General features: G+C 36.4%; 4 protein-coding genes across 4 annotated transcripts; 2 read left to right on the plus strand and 2 right to left on the minus strand.

Annotated features, from left to right (window-relative positions):
• Nucleotides 1-3,377: 3,377 nt before the first annotated feature.
• On the minus strand, nt 3,378-6,264 carry LOC131311598 (probable NAD(P)H dehydrogenase (quinone) FQR1-like 1). Its single transcript, XM_058339097.1, has 4 exons — nt 6,148-6,264; nt 4,690-4,783; nt 4,162-4,424; nt 3,378-3,845 (listed from the first exon to the last, which is right to left on the minus strand). The coding sequence occupies exons 1-4, from the start codon at nt 6,168-6,170 to the stop codon at nt 3,614-3,616; spliced, it is 612 nt and encodes a 203-aa protein (XP_058195080.1). The 5' UTR covers nt 6,171-6,264; the 3' UTR covers nt 3,378-3,613.
• A 5,640-nt stretch (nt 6,265-11,904) lies between these two features.
• LOC131311590 (NAD(P)H dehydrogenase (quinone) FQR1-like) lies at nt 11,905-15,191 on the minus strand. Its single transcript, XM_058339086.1, has 4 exons — nt 15,027-15,191; nt 13,126-13,219; nt 12,769-13,031; nt 11,905-12,374 (listed from the first exon to the last, which is right to left on the minus strand). The coding sequence occupies exons 1-4, from the start codon at nt 15,047-15,049 to the stop codon at nt 12,143-12,145; spliced, it is 612 nt and encodes a 203-aa protein (XP_058195069.1). The 5' UTR covers nt 15,050-15,191; the 3' UTR covers nt 11,905-12,142.
• A 658-nt stretch (nt 15,192-15,849) lies between these two features.
• On the plus strand, nt 15,850-17,542 carry LOC131311604 (protein FAR1-RELATED SEQUENCE 12-like). The gene is made up of 2 exons (XM_058339106.1): nt 15,850-16,199; nt 16,783-17,542. Exons 1-2 carry the CDS (start codon nt 15,952-15,954, stop codon nt 17,042-17,044), a joined length of 510 nt encoding a protein of 169 aa, XP_058195089.1. The 5' UTR covers nt 15,850-15,951; the 3' UTR covers nt 17,045-17,542.
• LOC131317239 (protein FAR1-RELATED SEQUENCE 5-like) lies at nt 17,075-17,731 on the plus strand. The gene has a single exon (XM_058346802.1). The coding sequence runs from the start codon at nt 17,075-17,077 to the stop codon at nt 17,729-17,731; it is 657 nt and encodes a 218-aa protein (XP_058202785.1).
• The last annotated feature ends 1,112 nt before the right edge of the window (nt 17,732-18,843 follow it).

The raw sequence follows: 18,843 nt of genomic DNA on the forward strand, positions 1-18,843 counted from the left end.
AAGTAGAGACCGAACTCCGGATTGGGTGAGAGGGGTGCCTTAAAACCATTTCCCTCTCGTAACCTGGCTCCCGAACCCAGATATAGTTATGACAGATTAGTACCTTCACTTTTTCAAATCAAATAGCGTAGGAAGTGTTTCAAGTTCGGTTCCTTGGGTGTCAGACCTTCAAACCTAAGTGGCGACTCTGAATTGAGCGCTCGTCCCGCTAGCGCTCCCTTGATCCGGCCCTCTTAAAACCGAAATTTTAAGGGCACGTTGCCCACAATTTCATTCTTGTATATATATATCATTCATCCATTTTCATACTGTATAGTGCACCACCGATCACATTTACGTGCTAGATTATTCCTGCTTATTTGACTTGTTCCCTTTCCCGTACTTGTTTTTCAAAGTTAAAATTTTCAAACGATATTAAATCTCTCATTTAAAATGCTTAGTAGAGACCGATTTTTACCGGGCGAGCAGGGTGGTTTTTAACAAAACCTTTTCCTCTCGTAACTTGGCTCTCAAACCCAAGATTTTCAAGGTTAGTTCGAACTTTGGCAACCTCTCGGGGCCAAGCCACAAGAGAGAAATCTCTCATAAATCCCTTAGTCTCGGTCTGGATGGCACGCTTTTGATCGGACCAAGGAGGAGAATAGTCGATGTGTGGGTTAGCTGACTTGAACATCTCTGATCGTCGATCCAAAGAAGGAGGTTTATGTTGTTCAACATATAAAAGGTACAGTAGTATTTTTTTGCCATGTTAGAGCATCCCCATTATAATAAGCAAATGAGTGTGGATAAACAAATTTAACAATAATGCTAAAAAAACACCCACATTGTAATAAACAAAGTTACAAGTCTTTTAGTAAATAACCAAATTTTACCTATTCCACAACCAAACTTAATAACTTTTACCAATAACCAAAACTCAATAACCAAACTCAAAACTCAATAACACCCCACATTGGAATGGTCTCATCGAGACAAATAATTTGGTATGGTCGGGTGCGTAATTGAAACTCGTTTGCGATTGGACAAATGTGTATTATTTATTGTGGGGATTTTTTTGGTTAGGGATACAAAAATAACCTATGTGAAGATAGAGGTTGTTAAGTTTGATTATGAACTAAATAGATAATCAAATGTTGACGTGACATATTTTAATTATTGATTTTGATTATTACCATTACGGATGCTCTTAGACCAATGGCCAAATCTAATTTCCACCGCGCGAAACTTTTAGGAAAGTGAAAACAAGGAAGACCTTTTACTCAGTCCAAGTAGAGTAATAACTGTATTATGAGAATACTATTACCGCCCTCCGTTGTCCTTGATCATAATTGCTTCAATTTAACGATCCTTTTCCTTTGCCCACAGATTACTGTAGAGTCAAGTATAGGGGACCTTCAAACATTACAGTCGGTTTATTGCAACGTTGAACTTTTCACTAAACTTAGTAGTGGCGGATTCAGAGATTCAGTATGAGCGCACTTTTTAGTTGCTATGTTGAACTTATTTTCAGAGTCGACTAACAGTCGGTTTGTTGGCAATGAAGACATAGCGGAATACCAGGGGATATTATAGTAGGAGGAGGATATCGTAGAATGAGAGAATTATAGAGAGGTGATTAGTTATGCGAGGTTGTTTTGGTACTTTATATATTTAGGAAGAGGATTACAAGTGTCTATTATGTCTATTTGAAGAGCAGAATTTGGTAAATTTATAAGTCTACCATTCTATTTTGTTTTGATGTAACTCCTCCCGGTATTGAAAAGTATAAAAGTGCTTTTTCTCTGAATTTCACATTGAATGGCATTTTTGAAAAGTTAACAACTCTACGGCGCAATAATTCTCTATCGATCCCTAAAAGTTTGAGTTTTTGGTAATTCAGCTAAATAGGAAAAAGGCTAATCGAATTATCGTTAAAAGTTTGATCCTTCCAAATGGAACAGAAAGGAATGCATCTAGCAAAAAGAACTTTTTAAAAAGAAGGTAATTTCAAGTTCAAAAATCATGTATTTATGCAAATAATTTTTCTACCAATATAGATCTTGTTTGATAGATCTCATTAAGATCTTTTAAACGGTGCAAAAAAATTGAAAAAATATTTTTCATTTTCATAATATTTGAGTGTGAAATCACCTTCGTTTGAAAAATAAAAAATAAGTACTTTTTTTCAAAGTGGAACACCATAATTGATTTCAAGTCCAACAATAAAATATTCAAAAGCAACTTTTAGGAGGAAAAGAGTCTTGGGGGGTGGTTGTTTCGGTTCAAGTTTTAGTCTGTTCGGGGTGAATATTTCCAGGATTGATCTAGACCGGAGTTAAGTTCAGTTCAATTCAACCAGGGATTTTGGTCCACAAAAAATGAGCATAGTTGGGTCCATTCTTAAAACCTTGACGGTGGGCCAATGCGCCCAAACCCATACCATTCAAATAAATCCGTACCATCCAAATGGCCCCAAATAGATGAACGGTCAAGATTAAATACAAAATAGATGAATGGACCAAATTAATGTATAGTATATAAAAAGGAAAAATGACGGCTCCGGACGTGTTTGGATAATTAATACCCGCCAAGGACATGTTGAGAACATTTGTTAATGCGGAAAACGTCTTTCGCTGGTATTAATTATCAAAACACGCCATTGGCCGTCATTTTCCCATATAAAAATCCATGATTTTGTATAGTCGGCTTGGTACGGTCCTAGTCGGTCCATTTAATTTCTATTTTAATTTCAGTTTGGTTGTTTCGGTTCAAGTTTTAGTCTGTTCGGGGTGAATATTTCCAGGATTGATCCAGACCGGAGTTAAGTTCAATTCGATTCAATCAGGGATTTTGGTCCACAAAAAATGAGCATAGTTGGGTCCATTCTTAAAACCTTGACGGTGGGCCAATGCGCCCAAACCCATACCATTCAAATAAATCCGTACCATCCAAATGGCCCCAAATGGATGAACGGTCAAGATTAAATACAAAATAGATGAATGGACCAAATTAATGTATAGTATATAAAAAGGGAAAATGACGGTTCCGGACGTGTTTGGATAATTAATACCCACCAAGGACATGCTGAGAACATTTGTTAATGCAGAAAACGTCCTTCGCGGGTATTAATTATCAAAACACGTCATTGGCCATCATTTTCCCATATAAAAATTCATGATTTTGTATAGTCGGCTTGGTACGGTCCTAGTCGGTCCATTTAATTTCTGTTTGGTTCAATTCGGTCCACTTAAAATTCTAGGAACCCGAGACCGAACCGAATATTATTATTATTCTTTTTTTATGATCTGGAACCGAAACTGACTGAAACCAGAAAAAATTGGTCGGTTTTTTAAGGTCGGTCAAAGTCCAGTGCGTTTTTTTTTTAACACCCCTTGCACTAAGAAACAATACATGGATCATATTTCTGCAGTGTATAATTTGATACAAGGAGGAAGTAACAAAACCAACAATAACACAGATGTGACTAATGTTTCTGAAAAACGATGTACGCTTAGGAATACTAAGCTACTTATTTTCATTGACACGGTTGAAATGAAAACGCTGAAGAAAAAAGGGGAAATTGCGACCATTCAATGCCGGGAAGTAGAATCGTATGGTGACTATTAGTGAACTGTTAAGCAGATCCCTTGAGTTTCTTAGCAATGCCAGCAATATATTTTCCCTGGTGGAAAGCTTGCTCAAGTTCGAGCTCCGAAGGCTGTCTAGAGCCATCTCCTGCATAAGTTCCTGCACCGTAGGGACTACCACCTTTCACCTTCTCCATCTCAAACATTCCAGCTCCAAATGTGTAGCCAATCGGCACAAAGATCATGCCGTGGTGAACGAGTTGAGTAATGGCTGTTAATCTGCGCGATTAATGGAGAAAAGTATTACAAGACAAGTCCTTTTCTTTTTCCTATTTTGAATTAGGAAACAACGTCTATTTGGTATTGCTGAGTTCACTTAGATGAGTCTTTTTGTTCAAGGGGGCAACATTGACACTCTGGTTTAAACTTTCCACATTTATTCTGAAATTGAGGCATAAATATCATTTATCATTCCATATAGCATGTTGTTTCATAATTTTTCTTCAACAAGGTTTTTCAAAAACATGCTGCGAAGCAAGGTTTCCATGTTGAAGCAGAAAAACTAAAACAAATGAGAAGGGAAAAGAGAACTCACGCGGTAGTCTCTTGACCGCCTCCCTGAGAACCAGTGCTATAGAACAGGCCCGCGGGCTTTCCAGAGAGCTTTTGTGTGTGCCATAGACCACCAGTTGAATCCAGAAATGCTTTGAATTGGGCAGCCATCATTCCAAATCTAGTGGGGAAACCAAAAATAAGCCCATCTGCCTCACCAAGCTCATTTGGTGTTATGTATGGCACATCACTCTTTGGTGGGGCAGACAGTTTTCCAAGAACCTCCTCAGGCAACGTTTCGGGCACCTGTTCCATTTTGACAATATAGATCGTCATGTGATGCGGTTCTAATTTCCACCGGTCGCTTTGTAAAGATATAAAATCGTTGTTTGGCCGAAACTTTTGGGACGAAAGTGACTGATGTATTTAATACCATCAGTCGATATTATTGCACTGACTTTCGATCTAAAATGCTTGTCGTCTACATAAACTAATCAAGGCTTGAAAATAACTCGTTCGAAGATTCTCATAGACGAATTGAAAGAAAGTTATGAAAATGTAAAAATGTAACCTGCCATAGTTTTGCCTCAACTCCTTCCACAGATGCAGCTCCTTTCTTTATTTGTTCCGCTAGTGTCGCAACATGTCCGTACATCGAGTAGTAACTGAGTCAACAATACCACATTTTTCATTGTCCAATAGTATATTGAACAAAAATGCAGAGTACATCAAAAAAAAAAAAATTTATTCAAAAAAATTAACTTGGCCAAGTAACCCAATATACTAGGTTTCTTTTTTGACGTTAACGGGAGTTGAACCCTGTGACTAGCTTTAGTTAAAAGTGAAAGAAGAAACTGATATGGTCATAGTAACTCAACGGTTGTCCCACTTTGATGGATTAGAAGAAGTTTGACCTGAAGGGGCAGGGTAAATAGACATAATTTTTATCGGAAAGTATACTTATTATATCATAGAGTTTTCTCCTTTCTAATACATTATGTTTGTACATTGAAATGATTCTACCCTAATGCAGTTAAAATATACCAATCATTTTGTTTTTTGCTTTAGGCCATTCAATAGTCATGTTCTTATTTTTTACTTATAAAAGAAATTGAGAAATGAGAATGTAAAATAACTATTTTTTTTTATCAAATCAAATCCAAATTAAAAATTATAAGTAGCTATACGCGAATAATTATTGATAATATTCAAAATTAAGTATATACAAAATAAAAATTTTAAAACTCGGGGGGCCTGGGGTCTCCCGAGCCTAACATAGCTCCACCCCTATATGTAATGGACTGTTATTTACTACTCCCTCACGTCTCATTTTAAGTGTCCAGCTTCAAATTCCGACTTAACAATGTTTGGATGGTAAATAAGAAGCAATTAAAACTAAATTGTTGACTATAAAACCAAACATGAAACAATATCAAAGAAAACAAAGAAGTGCAGATTGATCAAGAAAGTGAAAGCCCATAAAACAGAGTACTACTCCATCAAAACTATTGTGAATTTATCGATATATATATATATATATATATAGGAATTTTCAAGTGAGGGATCCCTCATTTTGTTAAAATGAGGGACTTTCATTTCCCGATCAAATTTTGAAAATCCGAACCGTTCAATATGTGCAGAACGTAATTTTAAGGGTTCCCGTGCAGAACGTAATTTTAAGGGTTCCCGCGAGAAATCAGCAAAACAAATGACCGGGAAGGGCGTCATCCGAGCAGTTTTTTTTGAACTATTCAATGAAAACTGCTCGGATGAAGCCCTTCCCGGTCATTTTTTTTGCTGATTTCTCACGAAGAACCCTTAAAATCATGTTCTGATCACTTTGAGCGGCTCGGATCATCGAAATTCAATCGCGAAGGGGAGTCCCGTATTTTAATAAAATGAGGGATCCCTCACCGGAACCTAACTCATATATATATATATATATATATATATATATATATATATATATATATAGAGAGAGAGAGAGAGAGAGAGAGAGAGAGAGAGAGAGAGAGAGAGTAATGCATACACAATATAGACTTTAGTGGCCATAGGAAGAGTGCTTGTGTGTTTCTCTCTCTGTCTCGAAGCTTTGTTTGTTGAGTGAAATGTTGAGAGAGGATTGTGTATTTATAGGGCATGCAGGGTGAGTAAATTAATCAAGTTGATCAGCCTTAATTTTCTGTTTCTTAAAGCGCTTTGAATTTTATTGCTTTGAATTATGGCAGATTTCACTCAAACCCCCTGAGGTATTTGACAATGACAGACAGTACCCCCTCAATTTTGAAAAATGACAGAGACCTCCCTTGTTTCACAAGTGAGAGGGACGGAAAAGGACATGAGCTGTTTCATTTGCTTTTACGGCTCTCTTAGGACTCTCATTGAAAATCCTAATAGCCATAAATTAATTATGATCTTTTAGGATAAAATGATACTCCTTCCATCCAGATTTAATAGTACTTTTTTGGAGTTCGTGTCATTTTTCAATCGATTATATCTTTCAATTTATATTTTTTACGTGATTTCGAAAATATTGTATTAAAAAATTAATCGAGATCTATCAAACAAGATCCATATTCGTTATGAAATTTACTACGAAATCAAAGATGAAACCCATTTTTTAGCCGGTTAGAATAGAACTAAGGACAATTAAATCCGGACGGAAGGAGTAAAAAATAATATATTCGCACAAATTCAAAAGGATTGAAAATTTGAACACTTTTGTTTCTGCTCATCATTTGGTTTTACGACTCTCTTAGGGCTTCTATTGAAAGCTTTAGAGCCAAAAATTAATTATGATTTAAGATAAAATGATCAAAAAAATAAGATATTCGCACCGATTCAAACGGATTAAAAATTGGAGCACTTAAGTATGTGCTTTTCATATGGGTCTACGGGGCTCTCTTAAGGCTCTTATTGAAAGGCCAGAAGCAAAAGTTAATTATGACCATTTATGATAAAAAATGATAAGAAGAATAAGATGGTCGCACTGATTTAAACAGATTAAAAATTGGAACAATTAAATATCTGCTTTTCATTTTTACAGGTTGTCGTAGAACCAAATGAAGAGCAAGCGCTTCAATTTTTAATCCGTTTGAATCAGTGCGAATATGTTATTTTTTTATCATTTTATTTTAAATGGTCATAATTAACTTTTGGCTTTAAGAATTTCAACAAGGGAGGTCTCTGTCATTTTTTAAAATTAAGGGGTACTATCTGTCATTATCAGATACCTCAGCGGGTCTGAGTGAAATTTGCCCTTTGAATTATACAGCACCAGTTTAATGTGCTAATCCTTCCGTCCTTCCATGCGTCATGGAAGAGAGTTGATGTCACGCCTATCGTCCTGATTATGCCATCTTTTCGTGTTGCATTTCTCTTTTTTAAAATTAGAATTAAACAGCTACTACTATTTTTCTTATCGTTTCTTTTTTAAGCAAAATAAATAATTTTGTAAACATTTTAAGAGCGACTTGATAGGTATAGAGAATTTGTGTTGCAGAATCTCAAAAACTACCTAAATCCAGCTTTGAAATTTTGAGAATTTTCTTATATTTTTAACTTTTCAGAATCCAAAAATCTAGTATTATCTAGAATTTTTCGCAAACACTCCAAACTGATTTTGAAAAGCTAGAATCTCAAAATGTGTGTAAAAATTTCTTGCAAACACACTTAGTTTTAGCTAAGAAGCTGAAACTGAAAACTGAATGGTGAATTTTTTAAGCTAAGAAGTTGTTTGATAAATATATTAAATACTTATTCAAAATAAATGATGAATCAATGTTAGTTCCACTTGGTATAGTAATTCTCTTTTAATTTTACCGATGGTCATTATTTATTCATCTTTGTCTTACCATAAGACATTTTAAAAAAAAATTTGCTTAAGCCTCTTACTATTGCTTCTTTTCATTTAATTTTTTTATGTGATTTCTACTATTAAAAGTTAAAGGGTTTATTAAACTTTGTTGTAATAAATCTTTTTATGTGTTGGTCAAAGTATTTTTTATATTTCTTTTTATTACAATACGTCATATAGACATTAAAATATCTATATTGATTAATCTTACTTATTTAATTTTAACCTTAGTAAGAGTTTTTGCTAAAAAAGATTTTTACTTCTTTAATTTTTCAAGAGTTAGTGTAATTAAGTTGTTCAAATTTCATTCAGATATGTTTTTCAATTGTGTGATTATAAGATTTTATTGGGAAGATGGTAGTTTCCAAATGTTATGTGGTTACTTATTAATATAGTTGAATATTCCTGTTATAGTTGTTTCGGCAAAGAATAATTTTTCTTAGTTGAAGTAGGTAGAAACTTACATTCGGAGATCCATGTCAAACGAGAGATTAAGTAGATTTGCTGTGATCTCAATTAAAAATGAGTACATGAATAATTTAAAGTACGATGGCTTAATCAAAGAAGTTGCTTTAAGAAATGCAAGGAAAAGTTGTTTACTTTAAATCAGATCATGGTAATCATAAAGCAATATAACTGGGGTTATTTTTTGATTTTGATGGAGTAATATAATTCACGCTAGTTTAAAAGCAAAATGTAGCTTTGAATTTTTTTTTTGACTTGTATGTCTTTCTATTTTCTGTAACTTAATATTAAGTGAGCAACCAAGCATGAGGTCGGGCTTGGCCAATCCAAATGTCGGGGCCGACACTGGGAGTGAACAGGCTTTAGAGTGTTTTTAAATACAACATTTTCTTGTCCCTTGTTAGAGTGATTTTAAAATTTATAATTGCGAATTGCAACTCCCCCAACCAGAATAGTACGAGATTAGATCGATTGGCTTGCCAGTCTCGTTGCTACGGATCGATGTTTGGGTTTTAACCAATGTGAGTATTCTTTCATAATCAATGTGAGTTTTCTTTCTTACGTAGGAGTACGAATTGGCGTGGCCCTCTGGCAGTCCAGATGCCGCTCGACATAGGATTTAATGGAATGAATTCAAAACCAGGAAGATAGATTGAAATCAAATTCTTTTGTGGACAGATGACCAATAGCCATTAATGCCGTTGACTCAGAATGATAACAACCAGAAACTGACTCGAGGGAACCAAGAAAGAAGCTACTAAGAAAATTCCCCTTTTTTTTTTGAATCGCAAGAAAATTCCCCTTTCGATTGAGGCGAAAGAGCAAAGTTGACCCCAATATTTAATTTCTGAGGAAGCATGCATTAAATTTTATTAATTACTCCATATGTTTTGTTAAACAAACAGAGGAGAAATTGACGACGGCACATACTAGGATGTTTTTTTTTTTTTTTTTTGATCTGCAGGATGTTTCCATTTACCAGTATATAAAAGATGAATATTCCGTATACTATGGTGCGTCATGCATTCGTATTCAATGCATCACAGGTTTATATCGTTCAGATTCAATTACGTATAAGAATTCTTTCAATTTCCAATCGAATTTTGAAGGCATAGCTTTTATTGGCAAATTACTAGGTGGTCTTATATTCATGTCCAGTTTCAGGCCATTGTGGTCTCCTTCCGTTCCGGGCCCACAATAATGATCAGAATCGTTCATTTTGTAGAGCTTGTTGAGTATGTCGTCCATGCAAATTTAGCTTGATTGAACGTTGTCGGTACATGAATGAAACGGATTTGTACAAAAAAAAATGCAATGAAAAAAAATAAATTAAAACTCATAACTGCCCATTTTATCGTTGTACAAATATATTTTGTTCATGCACCTATAGATGTTTGATCATGCCGATTTTTTATGTGGATGACATACTCGACGAGCTCTGTAAAATGAACTATTCCGATAGTTGTTGTGAACGCGGGAGAGGCCCACAACGGTCCAAAACTAGACTTGACTGGACATGAAAATAACATACTGTACCTTCCTTCTGGTTATACCTTTTCTTTTTCATTTACAACAAATTAAAAGGTGATTTAATTATTAACTCAGAAATGGAAGATTATTACTTGCTCTTGGAGCACCGCCACATGATACTATCACCACGCATTCACTTGGGGCCCAGGACTAAGTATATGGACCCTACATAAATGTAATGTGATAAAGGCCTCTGTGGCATTACGTGACAGTGTTCCAAAAGCATCGAATAGTCACTCCTCAGGAATGGACAAAAGAAATAGTTAGAGGTATGTCCACCAAAAATGAGTTTCGATAGGGACAAAGCAAATTTGAAGATTCATGTGAGCATATAGAGTGGGATGAGCATATTGGTAAGTGGAATGAGCATCTCTAACAAAATGATATTACATCAAATTTGAAGATTCATGTCAGCATAAAATCCATCTAAGGGACAAAGCAACTGTCATAACTCATAAGCTCTATTGTTTGAGTTTCTCCCTTTAATTTTGAAGAATGAGAAATGACTTTTAAAGTTGTCAGCTTAACAAATTCCCTCCTAAAGACTAGTTCAAAAATTAATTGTAACCAAAGATTAAAAATAATTAAGTTTAAATAATTGCAGAGGACTCGCGTTGTGACAGAAAGAAGAGAATTAATGTTGAGTTGTGGAAGCACTCCTTTCTTTTCATGTCCAATCCAGAGCTAGGGAAGCTCTCTTGAACCAGAGAGCATTATCTGAAGCCATGGCCAGGGCCGTGCTTAATTACAAGGAACGGAGATTCGGAGAAGACCTTTTGATTTATATATATATATGCTTCCAGATTGCCCTTAGAAGAGAAGCGAAGGTAAAAAAACCTTTCGGTGTCTGCAGACGATCTGGTTAAACAAATGATCCAGTCTATAAGGCAGTCCTTCAAAATAAAAAGTGATGGTCAGCGAAGAAACCGGAAAAGCACTACCGTTCCAAACGTTCTTGGAACACTGACAATTGCAGAAGAGGTGTTCCATGGTTTCTTCCTCATTGCCACAGAGAGGGCACATATTGGATAGCTGGTGGATGCGGGAGTCCAGTTTATTTTTGACTGCTAAAATCCTATTGGCGCATATCTAAGGCCCGAATAGTTTTCCAGACATTGTGGCCCCTGTATTGTATGGGTCCAAATAGTTTTCACTTGTATCGTATGGGCCACTCAGCAATTATTTCGGGATTTAAAAAAAAAAAAACATATGTTCGAAGGGGTGTTTGATTGTGAGATTACAGGAACAGGGCGCACGTGACCCCCTTGTTCACATGTTGAATCCGCCCTGGCGTGCTCCAAGTGACTCTTGAACTTGCCACAGTCATCAAAATGTATTTGGTACAAAAGTCTACTTTAATTTCTTCTCTCTTGCAAAGTACGTTGCATCTCAAACATTTATCCTAAAGAAAACGTAACCAGGGATTTACAAGTAGTGGGATATCCTTCAATTGGAATGTTGTATCTAGTATTCTATCTTTCTTGATTGAGAAAGCAAGTTCAACAAATTGATCGATAAAGATGCATGATTGACCACATTATTGAACCTCCCCCATGTGACAAATCCTCGTGTGATTTTTCATGTGATGCAATGAAACCCGCCACCACATTAGTTATCAATCTGATATGTTCATATTGATAACTATTGTGTACATCATCTAAATTATCTATTGTGAGGGCACCAATTATTCATAACCTTAAACAAAAATTCTCTATTGTGAGGGCACCAATTACTATTTTGCAACCGTTCTTCACAATATTCATGGTTGAAAATTAATAATCGTTCGACCACAGTTACAACCTGCTACAGATGCAGATGAACAACCATGATGAACCGAGTGGCCGTGCTACGGCGAGGTGCGGATGAGAAAATTGACTTTTCCGGTGCAAATGTGCATATGCGTTTATTTGAGGAGGAAAATAAACCTTGCACGAGTAGAAACAATAAAGGGATCGATCACATTTCTACTATGCATACTCTGATACACAGAGAACTTACAAAAAAAATAATAGACTACTGTATTAATTGAAGAACAATGCACTCTTAGGTAAACTAAGGCACTTATTAAATTGACACGACTGCAAAAGGAAAATTCTGAACAAAAAAAAAAAAGGAAATTGCGATTATCGAATGCCAAGAAGTATGGAACTGTATGGTGACTGGTAGTGAGAAGTTAAGCAGATCCCGTGAATTTTTTAGCGATGCCAGCCATGTATTTTCCTTGGTGGAATGCTTGTTCGAGTTCGAGCTCCGAAGGCTGTCTAGTGCCATCCCCTGCATATGTTCCGGCACCGTATGGACTACCACCTTTCACTTTCTCCATCTCAAACATTCCGGCTCCAAATGTGTAGCCAATTGGCACAAAGATCATTCCATGATGAACGAGCTGAGTAATGGCTGTTAATCTGTGCAAATAACGAAGAAAGTTTTTATAAGGCAACTCGTTTCCTTTTCCTATTTTGATTAGCCAACAATGTCTATATTGTATTGTTGAGTTTTCTTAGATGAGTCGTTTTGTTCACAAGATGATCATTTTTATTTGTAGACATGGTGGACGTGGTTCCGCTTTCTATTAGTTTGGCACACCGTCACTTGGAATATGCATGTTACTTCTCATTTCAATTTTCATGTCCCAGTAATAGTTTCGTCCAATTGCCTAGCGTGTCGTTTTACAAGTTTTCATTGAATTTTATTTTCGAAAACATGTGGCGAAGCAAGATTTCCATGTTGAAAACTGTAAACAGAAAAAGAAAAAGAAAAACCATAGAAAAGAGGGAGATGTGCAAGAATGGAACTCACGCGGTAGTCTCTTGACCGCCTCCTTGAGAACCCGTGCTGAAGAAAATGCCGGCAGGCTTCCCAGCAAGCTTTTGGGTTCTCCAAAGGCCGCCAGTTGAATCGAAAAACGCCTTGAATTGGGCACACATCATTCCAAACCTAGTGGGGAATCCAAAAATTAGCCCATCTGCCTCATCAAGCTCATGTGGTGCGATGATCGGCACATCACTCTTCGGTGGTGCACCCAACTTTCCTAGAACCTCCTCAGGAAGTGTTTCTGGCACCTGTCCCATTTCGTCGCCGACACAGTTACGATGACGAGACTTAATCGGTTCTAATTTCTGGGAAATTCGGGTACGAAAGTATAAAAATCCAAACCTGCCACAGTTTTGCCTCAACTCCTTCCACAGATGCAGCTCCTTTCTGTATTTGTTCTGCTAGTTTTGCAACATGTCCGTACATTGAGTAGTAACTGAAACCACAACACCACCACAGTTTTCATTATCCAATTGTAGGGGGAGAAATGCAGAATATATCAAATCAAAGTAAAATACACTCAAAAGGTACGGAGTAGTTTCATATACTCCCTCGGTCCCTCCGTCCTGTTAGTCCCATGCGAAATTGTGTATAATTTTTAAACTTAAAAATAATGTACTTATCAAAATAATTTTTGATTTTTTTTGGCATTGTTCAAAGATCTCATCGATGAAATCTATGAAACAAGATCCATATTGCACAAAAAATTGTGTCATTTTTTAAGTTCGCAAAATTGCATGTAGTACATGCGTAGGGGACTAACTTTATGGAATGGAGGGAGTATCTCTTAACAAAACGAGTAGTTCTATATATCATACCTCTAACTCAACTTCTACAACAACTGAGAAGTACCATTTACAGCTTTGAAAATTCAATAAATCTAAAGCTTTGACTTTATAGCAGATAGGCATATTGAAATGGAATATGCTATGTAAGATTCTGTTTCTATCCGTTCAGTCTGATATAAGTTCATTCTGGATCCACAGTGGTGATAGAAACCGTTAATGTAGATAAAAACTCACCTAGTGACTGCTCACATCAAGCTAATCATGTTAGTGCAATTAAAAAAAATTGACAAAAATCTTGTTTTAAATTTGCATTGACAATTCTCAATCAATTTGTGCAAACTAACGGATTTTATTCGCATAAACCTAAATTGTTCGATCATGCTACTATTTCTTTTTCCATGGATGAGCTTGTTTGAAAGAACAACAAATTGAGTAGTTCAGATCACCGTAGTGAGCCTGGAATGGATTAATGATCCCAATAGTACTAGACGATGGATAAAAACTGGACTAGAGCCCGAATGAAACGATAAACAAAGAACACTGGGAAAGGGGCAGTAGTTAATTTTTTCCACGAATTACTAGATCATGTTGACGGATTTTGGAGCCGCCAATTCAAAATAAAAAGAATCTCATAGGACGATACAGAGCCAACCGGAACCCTAATGAAGACATTTTATAATCAAAAGATACATTGGAGATATATATAAATGATCAAATGTACAGACAAACAGAAAGAAGTAACGATTCTCTTTATTTTAAAAAAAAAAACGAAAAACGAATTAATGTTTTCTCGAGGTGTTCGGATCTGGTTTACGCACACCGCTTACTAAGAGACGATCAATCTCAACGTTCACTAGCCCACGAACTGAACTGAAGGCATATATAAGATGGAGCAATTCAGGACGAAGTTTTCGCATGCACACACCCCACGGAAGTTTGTATCGCCAAAAGTTTCCAACACAAGCCGTTTTGTTTTTTTTAGCGGAAAAGAAAGATTTCATTCATCAGGAACTTTAAGGCAGAAGATGGAGCAAACCCGTAACTCCAAGCCTCCAGAATTAGAGTCCGTTCCAGAACACCTTCTTAAAAAATAAGTACTTATTTCATATTTTCAATTTCAAAAATAATGTAAATGAAAAATAATTTTTCAAATTTTTTTGCACCGTATTAAAGATCTCAATGAGATCTTTTAAACAAAATCCATAATGCATATTTTTAGATTTTAATAAGTCCATCATTTTTGAACTTGAAATTGCCTTCTTAAAAAATAAGTACTTATTTCGCGTTCCGGAACGGAGCCTAAGTCAACCCCAACAATGTTTGCGAATTAAATAAGAAACAGAGTAAAACTATATCGAAAACAGAGCAAGATTCAAAACAGAGTATTATTACATCAAAAGTAACTATATCGATCGATCGAGAGAGAGAGAGAGAGAGAGAGAGAGTAATGCGTACACAATGTAGACTTTGGTGGCCATTGGAAGAGATTCTTTCTGTTTAGAAGTTCTGTTTGGTGAGTTCAACGTTGACAGAGGATATGAAGGAAGAGAGGAGAGGGGTTCCTCTCTATTTATAGGAGCGGAGAAATCAATTTGAAGGCCGAGGCTTCTCTGTTTTTTTAAGGCGGCTTTGAATAATCCCAGTTTAACGGGCTAAATAGCTAGGGAGTTGATGTCACCCCATCATCACGATTATGCTATTTTTTGGACAGCTAATACTTTACTTGTTTAAGTCGCCTTTGCTTTTCTGTTTTCCGGTTCCCAAATTGCCCTTGCAGGTCTGGAACTTAAGAGTTTGCTTAAAGTCTCAAGTTCAAAACCTGTTAAGTGCTATCAATTTGTTTAGGGTTAGTAGCTCCGATTTTTAATTAGGGTCCCTGTATGTAGGTGGTGAAATTGAGTTTCGAGATTAGTTGAGATACTTTTAAGTTGACCTAAATATTTGGTTTATAAAATAAATAAATAAAGGTACTGACAACTATCGGAAGGGTTTTGCCGAGCGTTGTTGGCTTAGGGTCACATCTTGAGGTGAGTATTGATTATCACGTCTTCTTCAGAGAGAGCTTTATAATTTTCTTTGAACTATTCTTTGGTTTCGTTTTTATTTGTTTGGGTTTAGCTTTCCTTTGAATTGAAATTTTGATAGAATTAGAGAGAGAATTCATGTTAAGTCATTGGAAGGTTTTAAAGTGACTGGAAACGTGGCTCGGTAAACCTCATAAATTGTTAACCGTGGTTAGAGGGGAAAAAAAAAAGTCCCTGTAGTGAGCTGAAAGCACTGCAGGTTGCAACCCCCCAAAACGACGTCGTTTTGGGGGATTTTGGCCAATCCAGTAATAATACAAAACTACGCCGTTTTGAGATCCCTAATTCCCTCAAATATGCCGCCCAAAACTCCCCCAAATATTTACGATTCTTTTAGGGTTGAGTTTGAAACGACAACCATGGAAACGGCAACTATGGACGTCTATAGCCCAGAACAGCCATGCAACTCGACCCTTGCTGTTCCTCCATTGCCGTCGCCAAAAGACACCACTTCGTCACCTCTGTTGCCGCCCACAATTGTTGATGGCGCACCATCGACGCCGCCCACAACCGTTGATCGTGCACCTCCTACCTCTCCGAACCGGTAAGATTCTATCTGCTTTCTTTCAATTTCGATGGTCATTAGTATAATTTTTCCTCGCACAAAATATGAACCTGTTGAGTTGTTCAAAATCTTCGGGTCTCGGAAGATCTTCCCAGTTCGTCAATGGAAAAGAAAACACGGACAAGCTAGCCCCGATCTTACCATTTTGTATATTGATATTTTCGGTTCTCGGAATGAACTTTGTCTTTTGGGTTGAAATTCCAGAAAAGATATTGGATCTAGAAAATCATTTTCTATTGAAAGTCAAAATAAAATATAGAGACGAATGATAAAGAATTTGGTAATTTCCTGTAAGAGTGGCCAAACAAGAGGGTATTATTTTATACTTAGTTATGATTTATTCTTATACTACTCCATTGGTAAGAGCATTGGGAGTGGGTTATTTGGCCTTTTGTTTGAATGCACTCCCCTAATTAATGATGCTTGTGGTCCCATATCCTTTTTGAAGCAAAAAATAAAGATTTTTAGTTTGTAAGGTCTAACCATACTTGTAGATTATTAGTATTGCACAATTACTTATAGAATATGATTTTTAACCTTAATGTTTACGAGTTTATGTTAGAATGGAAGGTGGTACTGGACCTGAGGAGACTATGAAAGAGTTGTCCAAAGATTACTCTCTTTCTCTTGGAATGAAATTTGAATCGGAGGAGGATGCATATGAGTTTTACAATGATCATGCAAGAATTATGGGTTTTGGCATTAGAAGATGTTATTGCACAAACAGCAAAAAAGATGGTATAATGATTAATCGGAAGTTTGTTTGTAGTAAGGAAGGCGAGAGAGAGACAGATAATCGGTCCCTAGTGGTAGAACAACCTTGAAGGGAGACAAGAACTAAATGCATTGCGTTCATGTACATAGCATTTAACCGACAAAAATCAAAATGGTCTGTGACGAAGTTTGAAGAAAATCACAATCACGTTTTCCATGATCCTAAAACTTCTTTTTTGTTGCGCTCTCAAAGAAGGATACGTGAGGCACAAGCTCTAAATATCGAGTTAGCCGTTGACAGCGGTTTATCGGTTAAGGCATCACATGATCTTATTAGTGCCCAATCTGGGGAGAGGGAAAACGTAGGCTTCACACTAGACGACCATAGAAGTTACTTGCGTGCAAGAAGACAGAGGAGCTTACAATATGGTGAAGCTGGGGCTTTGTTAGGATACTTTCAAACTCGAGTGGCTGAAAATCCTTACTTTTTCTATGACATTCAATTGGATATTGAGGAAAAGATTACTAATATTTTTTGGGCTGACCATGAGATGATCACAGATTATGGACTTTTCGGAGATGTTGTGTCTTTTGACACAACATTCCAAACAAATAAAGAGTGTCAGCCACTTGCTATATTCACCGGCTTTAACCATTTTAGAATGACGGCAATTTTTGGTGCAGCTCTTTTGTATGATGAAACTTCGGAATCTTTTGAATGGTTATTTAAGTCCTTCTTGCGTGCAATGGGGGAAAAAAGAAAGCCGAAGTTAACAAACGGAAGGGTAAGCGTTTGAAACCTTGGTATGAGAAGAATGGAAAGAGGAAAAAAGTTACTGTCACACCTACCAGTCTTTATCAGGTATTAACAAATAATGCTTAACTACTTTATTTCAAGTTCTTGTTCTTTACATTATGTAAGAATATGTTGTTGATTTTCTTGTGAATTAGGATGTTCCAATGCCCTATATGCCCAAAATGATCAATTGCTAATCTAATTTGTCTTCCCAAACATCATTCCATCCACAAACTTTTGAGGTGTGTAAGACATCTATAATACATTCTTGGTTCGTAGTATAATTTCATTCTGTTTTATTTGCTTCGACTTATCTTCTTCTTATTTCTTTCAGGTGACGGGAGATGAGACATTCTTGCAAGATGATGAATTTTTTGAGTTGATTAGTACTCCGCAACAATCCCGACAAAACTAGAATGTGAATGAAGAGGGAGATGCATTCGAGTTGGTTTTTGAAGAGGGAACATGCCGTCTTTGTTGAAAAATATTCGACTGAAAAGTGACGAAACATGTATTTTTGACTATCAATTTGTTGGTGGTGAAAAATGGTGTATTTTGACATTTTATCCATTTGTTGGTGGTGAAAAATGGTGTATTTTGACATTTTATCAATTTGTTGGTGGTGAAACATGATGTATTTTGACATTTTTAATCTGTTGGCATTATTATGGTTTAGGAGCAATTATCACAGATTCTGAGAAAGTTAATACTGAATGCCCAAAACCGAGTTCTATGAGAAGGCATCAGCTTACTAGAGAGTGTCCAATTCTCTCTAACATTGAGCCTAAACAGATCAACGTCTGGAAATAAAACCATAAACTCCTTTGTTTGATTCTAACCCCCCCTCGCTGTTTGCATATTTTTCACACATCTTGCTACCAAGCCTACCATAATCATTTTCTCCTTGCTGTATAAATACATGCAATCAACTCTCAAAGCAACCCCAAAATCTGCTCCATAAACCAATTCTGAACAGCTCCATTTTCTCTCCGAAAGCAACCCGATTTCACTCCGAAACAACCCGGTAAAACAGCCTATAAAATTTCCAGTTCCGAATAGCCCGTCACAGCTCTATTTAACTCCAAATTCAGCCCCAAAATAGTCCCGAAACCT

This window comes from Rhododendron vialii, chromosome 2a (assembly GCF_030253575.1).
Source record: "Rhododendron vialii isolate Sample 1 chromosome 2a, ASM3025357v1".
Lineage (NCBI taxonomy): Eukaryota > Viridiplantae > Streptophyta > Magnoliopsida > Ericales > Ericaceae > Rhododendron > Rhododendron vialii.